This window comes from Austrofundulus limnaeus, unplaced genomic scaffold (genome assembly GCF_001266775.1).
Source record: "Austrofundulus limnaeus strain Quisiro unplaced genomic scaffold, Austrofundulus_limnaeus-1.0 Scaffold10, whole genome shotgun sequence".
Classification (NCBI taxonomy): Eukaryota; Metazoa; Chordata; class Actinopteri; order Cyprinodontiformes; family Rivulidae; genus Austrofundulus; species Austrofundulus limnaeus.
The window spans coordinates 2,411,086-2,420,315 of NW_013952412.1; the positions used below are offsets into that span (position 1 = coordinate 2,411,086).

The following is a 9,230-nucleotide window of genomic DNA, read 5'->3' on the forward strand; positions in this document are numbered from 1 at the left end:
CAAGAAAATAGATCAGCCTAAAAATGATCAAAGAACCTCAGTCCAGTCTGTAAACTGTTTTTATATTTTTGTCACATAATTGAAAACCTTTTGGGTCCCGGGCCGGAAAAACCCGACACATTACGTACGGCATAAAAAACATAATAATAAAATAAAAAAGGCTGAAGAGAGGGAGCAAAATCGGATGCAAATGGTGGCTCACTGTACGGTAAGAATAATTTTTTTTTTTCTGTTTGTAGCCTTCTGGCTGATGCTGAGTTGAGTTGTGGCCGTAGCACAGCAGGCTTGCTCTTTGGGTAGCTATTCGTGCCAGGCGCGCGCACACCCTCACCAGCTGGGAAGGTGTTCATATATGTCAACCCCTTTGGACGTTTACCTGTCTAATGAGCCTCAAAAATCTATATTTTTTGCTAAAAATACGAAGGCTACTACTCGTACCCGTGCGTGGGGGTCTGTCCGTGGAGATGACAGCGCCTGCTGTAACGCAGGAGCAAAGGAGAGCAGAAAAAGTGGATAACGTGATGTTTATTGTTTTTATTTATTAATATTTTTGTTTTTAATGTCCGTTCAATGCCGTGTTCAACTAAATAGACAGCAATAACCAGGCTTTAATATCACATTCGGGAGATGTCTGTAAATTTCAGGAAAATCTCAGGCTTTGGTTATCCCGTGTAAATGCGCCACATAAAACAATGACACCCACTACTTATTCAGACAGTTTTCTCACTCATTCTCCATTTAATGTATAATTTTCCTGCGTCTAAAAATAATTTCTGATCCCACAGAGAGGAATCGGAGGAGAATCTCACACGCTGGACACATTTACATCTATTTTACATATTTAAATGGAGGCGTGTCAGGGGAGGTGTCTCACGTGCGCTAAGTTCCACGTTCATTGGGATGGATAAAGGAAAGGTGCGCAGGAACATGCGTGCGCACAGTTTTATACATCTGAATTTTTTGGTGCGGTGCACTTTTCTAAATTTTTCATACGTCAGCTTTTAGTGTGAAAGCTGCACACTCCATGCATGAGGCCCCTGATGAGCAGCTCTTTGAAGCTGTCCATTGCTAATTTAACTATCGGCTTCTGCTCTGGAACCAACTGTTTTCAGCGACATGCAGAAGCTCACACTGCTCCTCCTCAGCCACAAACATTTCCACAGGTGTGTGTCCCCAAAATAATCAGTTTCTCCACCAGAAGGGACACCACAAGAGACCTGAGAATCCTGAAGTCTGCTGTAGAAATTAGGTGTATCACAATACAGGATTTAACTGGGKTTTAAGGTCTTCAGACGCCACATGAACTGGTTTGTTTCATGCTGGGCAGAAAAACAAACAGATCTTTCCTCATTTCTGACCATATTCACAGAAACCCTGAGGGCCATGTAGGCACCTGTGCTCCTGCTCCAGACAACAAGGGTCTAACTCTCATTGGAGCCCTGCTGGACGGTTGATCACTAACCAACAAGACTTTTATTCTAAATGACTTTTTGTCTCCTGAAAACTGGATTTTAAAAACTTGACAGAAACTTTTTTTAAAACTGGATTTTATGTTCCTGACAGAAACTTGGCTTCATGTGGGGGAGTCTGCTCCATGTTCTGGACTCATGCCTCCTGACTGGACTGTCTTTAGCTCTCCTCAGACTACTGGTAAAGAAGAGGGATTAGATTCTGTTTTTAAATCCAGTTTAACCCGTTGGCTGATGCTCCTCATTTCTACTCACGTTTAGAGCTTCAGATGGTGGAAATTAACTCACCTCCTTTACTCTGTAAAGGGTTTTATTAAAGATTTTACTTATTTAACGACAGATCTCACACTACGTTATGACCCTCTTTTAATATTTGGTGATTTTAACGTCCGTGTTTGCTGTAAGCCTGGACCACTGATCAAAGACTTTATGAACACGACTAACTCCTCTGATCTTCAGTCACTGGCGCCACTCATGAAAGGGACACATTGGACCTTGTGCTGTGCAGTAAATGAGTTTACTGTTGAAAGCACTTTTGTTGTTTTTAATGTGCTATATAAATAGTTATTAAATGACAAKAAGTAATGGTGAACAAATACTTATGATTACAGTCATTTAGTAATACTTTCACACAATTTCTCTGACCAGTTTTAACAAAACGTATTGGAACAAGAAAATCTATAAAACATGTTTATCTAAGAAATGGTCATTGGTTCATTTTGTTTATTCAGCCACCTGTTTGCAGCACATTAATGGCTCACCATGGTTAATAAGTAACTCTGGTGGTTTGGGTTATCAGGTCTATAGAAGGTTGTAAAATCCATACAAAAGCTCTTAAGATCGGAAACAAAACCTGCATTTCTGAGAAAATGTTTTTTTTTCAGTTGACAGTTTTAAACCACAAAGTACTGAGCCTCACCTAAATACACAGAACTACGACTTGTTCAGTTTTATGGATTTTGCGTCTGAACAAGACATAATTTTGAGCTTTTATGGTTTAACCTCAGACAACAGAACACGCCTAAAAAAATGAAAGAAACAACCTTGCTTCAATGTAAACTGTAAAGTTTCTTGTATTTCTGTCACGTGTGGATATGAACACACATCTGTGACCACAGGCCTGTGAGGCGCACACATAGCTGAGGAGAATAAAATGTGTAAAAATGTCTAAGAGGGACTTTAATCAGCTCAGTAGATTAGTTCAGAACACCTCACCTGTGATCATTACTCAGGTCGACAAGGTGCAAACAGTGACGTGTTCATAAACACCTGCGTAAAATTCTACATAACTGTGGGACGTGAGCTGTGGCTCTGCTGGACCACATGACATCACCACAGGAAGAATTGGGAGGCAGTGTGTTTTTGGGGATCWCACTGACCAAATACCAGTCAGGAACTTTACCTTCGTCCCTGAGCCGAGCCAGGCAGCTGACTGAAATGGCTTCATGATTCCAAATATAAGTCCTCTACCTGCAGCGAAAGTCTCCATTGAGGCGCTGCGACTCATTTCTTCACATCAGCTATTTGATAAATAAAGCTTTAAAGGGATCCACCATTAGTTGTAACATTAGACTTTATTTAATAAACGTATATTTTAACTGTAAAATAAAGACTGTAAAAATACTGTAGTCTTTTTAGTTTTTATCATTTTTAAACTAAATTTTTAAAAAATATATTACACAGACGGAGCCATTTTATTTACACACAAAGCATTCTGGGTAAATGATGACGTGGATAGGTCATCGGTGCGAGGCTGCKAGTGAGCTATATCCACCCTGAAGGTTAATCTTGGACARTATCTGAYGATCGACTCTTTTAAATGAAACCAGAGAGCGTTGACAGAGAGGAGAAGGTAGAAATGACTCATCCTGGAACAGAAAATATGGATGGAGGACAACAGAGCTGCTTCATGGAAGAACTCCAGCTTAGCCTGTTAGCTTTAGCATTAGCTCCGACGCTATCACCATATATATGTATTAGCTCAGTGCTACACATTCTCCTCTCGTCACTGAGGTCCTCCATCCACATGACAGAGAGGGGAACGCAAAAATGACTCAGCCTGCAGCTTAATATGATTGGAGGACCTCAGTTTAGCTTGTTAGCTTTCACGCTAACGCTAACAGGCTAAGCAGAGGTTCTTCTTCCATGAAGCAGCTCTGTTGTCCTCCATCCACATTTTCAGTTGCAGACTGAGTTGTTTCTACCTTCTCCGAACCCCTGAAATCCTCCATGTTTACAGAAATGTGTTAGACGTGTGTAAAGTTGGAAATAAAATGTGCAGCCTCAGAAATACACTGGTGGAAGAAAACAGCAGCTTCACACACACATACTATTACATTGTGTGTCGCAAACACATACTGTAAACCCCACTGCTTATTTAGAAAATTGCACTTATATATTTCATTTAACTCTTTATTTTCCTGGATCTAGAAATCATTTCTGATTGCACAGAGGAGAATGACACACTCTGGACACATTTTGCACATCTGACATATTTAAATGGAGGTGTGTCAGGGGGAGGAGTCTCAGGTGCTCAGGTTTATGTTGGGATGTACGAATGAAAGCAGCACAGAAACAAGTGTACACACACTCTGATACATCTGACTGTTGACTGTTGTATAGACTTGAACTGTCTGAGATGCATCAGGATATAATACCCTCCCTTTAAATGCACATATCTGAGTGGTGTAGGGATGTGTACCGTGAAGGCTTCATCAACACTACTATTATCAGTGTTGCTTGTTGAGGCAGGTTCAGATACAAAATGAACTAAACAAGCAGGTCAGAGTTCACACTGGAGTCTGATGGAAGTCACATTTAAAATATAACGTGGACGTTTACGACCAAAAACTTTTTTTTTTATCTGAATTGAACATTGTGAGCTGCAGTGTGAATGTAGCCATAGTTCCTTGATTGCAGAACCTACACAATAACACCCCTACACCATCACCCCCAATGTAGGGGATTTTGATCAAGACCATTTTAAAAGATAGTAGGAAAGTCTGGCAGCATGCAGAGGAAATAAATTAGGAAGACTTTATTGCAGAAGGAAAGTAAAGTTCCCACAGAGCATAAATAAGTCTTCTTCTTCTTCTGTTCGGACCATAACCTCCCAAAGGTTTCTTACGAAGACGTGGAGAAGCTGCGTCACCTGGCTGTTCTGTCCCGGACCAGAATCCCACACTTCATGCAAGACCAGGACCGGTACCTGCAGCACTTGGACCACATTGTCCTCATCAACGAGCTGGATGACTCATCGCTGGAGCAGCTTCTTCCCTGAGGGGTTTAGTAGCAACTGTTTGATGTGGTTGTTCTGTCACACAGTCAGTATTATACTTTGTAAAACTTGAACGATGCGGACAAAAAGGGACACGCCCCGACACTTCTGTCCACACTTTCTCTTCTCTTGATGCATGTTTCTGTCACTTTTTCACTCCAGCAGATACAGTGAAACTGTCCCCTCTCCCTGTTCGCCTTTCTGAAATTACCTCAGTATAATCCCTGTATACACCCAACCATATAAATGTAGACACACAAAATAATAGTAACATTCACAATCACACGCTTTATTTATGAAACAGGTTTTTTTTACGTTGCAAGAACAAACTGAATGTCTCTGGTTTTAGCTTTATACCTTATTTTTTAGAGGTTTTCTGCCTTACATTGTGTGCCGTGTTACAAAGGACACAACAAAATACAACGAAGAGCAGCAGAAACTGAGGCCATGAATCTTAAAAAACAAAATCAAGTGCCAGTGGACTCAGTTTGGATTTTAAATATCAGTGTTTTAAAGGCTTGAATCAGCATTGTCTTAAATTTGTGGACTTTGTACGCTGCTGTGGTCCAAACTGTCCTCAAGCTCAGCGCTGCGCCACGACCTAACGTTTCCTCTGCAGCAGGAAGGAACAGTTCAACATTTAGGGATGCTGCTCTGCAGAACAACTTGATGGTGCTCATGCCTTCATTCGGAATCATGTTTCTGCAGAAAAGTGTAGACCCAGATTAAAGCACCAAGTCTCTGAGATGTAGCTGACTTTCTGTTTTAATCCTGCTTTTAGGACTGTACTTTCCAGAGTATAAGTCACACTTTTTATATAGTTTGACTGGTCCTGGTTGTTTTTCCTCTTCATGATGCTACTTATGCTTCAAAGCAACTTATAGTCTGGAAAATACATTTAATTTGTATAAGATTACAAATATTTCTTGAATTTCAGCATCAGCCAGGCTGGTTTGTTTCTCTTGTAGACGAGCCATGACTGACACGTTACCCATTACCAAATAAAACGTATCCACCCTCTGGCCCTGCACACAACTGACTGAGCAGTAGGACCAGACTGGAAATGTAAAAATGTGGCATTTAAACCGTACGGACAAACTGACAGGAAAAAATAGCAGACATGTCAACCCCTTCAAACATTTACCTGTATAATGAGCCTCAATAATCTGTCATTTTTGGGGAAAGAAAACATATTAATCACATGGCGCACGTGTGTGTGTGTATATGGGGGGGGGGCTGGTGGACCGTCATCACCTGCAGCATTAGGAAAGGAGGGTGGAAGAACTTATTTCTAGCAACAGACTGGGTTGGAAGATGGTTATTTGGTGTTATGGATTGTATTTTTAATGTCCTCCAGGCTTTGACATGTTAAGTTTGAAACTGAGTTTAAAAAAAAAAGACGTAAAACTTGAAAAAAATCCATAGGATTGCTCTATACGTGCGTGTACCTGCAAAATGAGGGGAAATCTGTGTAAATTACGGACAATCCGTACAGCTTGACCTGTATGAAATGGTGACTTTTCCTACCGTGGTGTAGCTTAAACCTTGTAACCAGCCTGTGCCTAATATGAAGAAATCTGAAAACTTCACTTCCTAAATGCTGAACTGTACCTCTCTTGTAGACAGAGCGCCAAAGTGGCATCTTTACTYGTTTCTAGGGCTTTTCTGTCAAACAGCTGATCTTTCTCATTCATCCAGGAGTTTGATTGGCTGAGCATGAAACAGGAAGTGGTGCCTTCAATGGGTGGACAGTTCTTCTGCTCTAGGCTGCTGTTTGTCTGCCAGCTGCTTTTTTTTTTGTTTGTTGTTTGTTTGTTTTTTTGACACTATAACTCCAGATGTAAGTTAGAGCATTGAGTTTGGGCCGGGCTGCCTGAGCAGAACCAGCTGAGAAAAACCTGGTCACAACCATCAAAACGATGGTAAAACTAAATCACAGCAGGTCTTCGATTTGAACTTCAAAGGTTTTAAAAAATGATATAACCAAAATGTGAACCAATGAAATGTTTTAACTATTTATAATTGACATGTAGTTGTAATTTTGTGTTTGATGAGATCTGAGCAGTATTATATTATCTGAGCTTTGACCGGGATTCTCCCAAACAAATGCATCGAACTGTAATGCATGAATGTTGCACAAGTGTTTTATGTTCTGGAAAACATCTTGAATTTTTAGTTTAAAATAAACACACACAATGAACTCTGCGTTTTGTTTCTTTACTTGACAACACAAACCATTTTTACTTTTTTAAATCCTAAACCACCATCACTGCTCAGCCGGGTGGGTTGGGGCAGATCTGAGGCGTGTCCTGCCTCAGTTACATTTCTTTTGGAAGTCAATGGCCCAGAGTCTGGAGGAAGAGAGGAGAGGCACAGAATCCACGTTTCATGAGGTCCAGTGTAAAGTTGGCGGCACGACGGCTCAGTGGTTAGCACCGATGCCTCACAGCAAAAAGGTCCTGGGTTTGATCCCCAGTTTGGACTTGGGGTCTTTCTGTGTGGGAGTTTGCATGTTCTCCTCATGCTTACATGGGTTTTCTCCGGGTACTCCGGTTTCCCCCACCCCCTAAAACGCACGATCAGTTGCTTTCAGGCCCAGGCTGCCCTTGAAAAAGAGATCTGAGATCTCAATGAGACTAGCCTGGTTAAATATGAGAAGAAAAAAAGTTTCCAGTCAGTGATGGTTTGGGTCCATGTCCTCTGCTGGTGTTGATTCACTGTGTTTTCTGAGGTCCAAGGTCAACACAGCCGTCTACCAGGAAGTTTAGAGCACTTCATGCTTCCTGCTTCTGACCAACTTTATGGAGATGCAGATTTCATTTTCCAACAGGACTTGGCACCTGCACACAGTGCCAAAGCTACCAGTACCTGGTTGAAGGACCATGGTATCCCTGTTCTTTACTGGCCCCAAACTCACCTGAACTTAACCCCATAGGAAGATGTGATACACCAGACCCAACAACTCAAAGAGCTGAAGACCACTATCAGAACAACCTGGGCTCTCAGAACCCCTGAGCAGAGCCACAGAGTGTTGGACTCCATGCTACGCTGTATTGCTGCAGTAATCCAGGTAAAAGGAGTTCCAGCTAAATATTGAGTGCTGTACATGCTCATACTTTACATGTTCAAACTTTTCAGTTGGCCAGCGTTTCTATCTATGGTCTTAAGTAATATTCTAATTTTCTGAGATACTGAATTTGGGGTTTTCATTAGTTGTCAGTTATATTCATAAAGATTAAAATAAATAACACTTCTTTCTGAATGGAATTACTGAAATTAAATTTTTCATATTCTAATTTTATGATGGGCACATGTACTCAGCTCTACTGCTCATCCCACAAATGCATGTTCCTTACAAATGTGGCACCATTTAAAAAGGTAATAACGTTTTAAGATTTATTGCCAAGAGGCATATTTGCAACAAATCATCTACCAAATGTTTCCTTCCTTTCAAGTATAACTTGATATGGCAAGGCTCAGGAATGACTGTGAAATATCCAAACTACCAGTCATTTCCCTCTAATGATAACCACACTGTGGTCCCTCACATAGACTGGAAATGCACAGCTCCTCACAGGTTCCCCTCTGTAAAGCTGGGTCCAGGTTCAGAGCAGAGTTCCAAAGGAATGTCCTCAGGAACTTTAAACTCATTTGGCCTCATGCAAGAATATTTTCGTACTTAATTCTAAATTTCTCTTACTTCATTTCATACGAAGGGTTTGTACGAACATGCCACGTCAGATTCAACAAACTCTTCTATCTTCAGGAAAAGTGTGTAAATGAGCTGCGTAAACTGATGAATGGGTATTCAAGTGCTTGAGGAGAGGAGATTAGCATAATTACCACCCTAAAAACACCATATAAGGTTACGTTTCCTGCCCCACATACCAGGAAGTGTACATTCATGAAAATGGCAGCGCAAAGTTAAAAGAACTTTACGAGTTCAGAGATTGAAGACCTGCTGTCAGAGATCAAGAAAAGAAAATCTGTCATTTTGATCAGTGTCAGCTGTGGAATTAAAGGAGCTGCTAAAGACAAGGAATAAAATGTGCTGTTAATGTTGAGTCTCCTGTGGGTCATTAGTCACAGAAATAAAAATCTAAACCATATTCATCTCTCTCTAGTCCTGCTTCGGTTTTTCTTTGGTCAAATATTTTTAATTGAAGTGTAAACAACTGTGTTAAATAATTTTAATTTATTCAGAAGAACCACACGATGTGCCAGAAAACAGCTAAAATTAGAAGAAAAAAAGAAACTGAAGGAAGCTGAAATTAGCACAAACACGTTAAAAAAAAGCTGAACCAGAATAAAAAATAAGGACGACAGTAAAGATCTATAAACATTTCAAAGAGATTTAAGGATGCTGAAAACAGCTCCATTCATTTTCAATGAGGACAAACGGCAGAAAAAGCTAAATATCTTGAAAAAAGTTTAAATTGCTGAAATACCAAAAGTCAAAACCTGAATGTCCTGAAGGAGCCGAA

At 40.6% G+C, this 9,230-nt stretch overlaps 1 protein-coding gene across 2 annotated transcripts in view; it reads left to right on the plus strand.

The window, feature by feature from the left end:
* Nucleotides 1-6,951, plus strand: part of kiaa0895l — a 26,498-nt gene extending 19,547 nt beyond the window's left edge. The window contains exon 7 of one of the 2 annotated variants that reach the window (XM_014001797.1): nucleotides 1,370-3,050. In XM_014001797.1, the coding sequence (XP_013857251.1) occupies nucleotides 1,370-1,378 (9 nt within the window). In that variant the 3' untranslated portion in view covers nucleotides 1,379-3,050. Of the gene's footprint in view, nucleotides 1-1,369; nucleotides 3,051-4,587 lie in introns of those variants that run through there. The other variant, XM_014001796.1, reaches the window with a different exon arrangement.
* The last annotated feature ends 2,279 nt before the right edge of the window (nucleotides 6,952-9,230 follow it).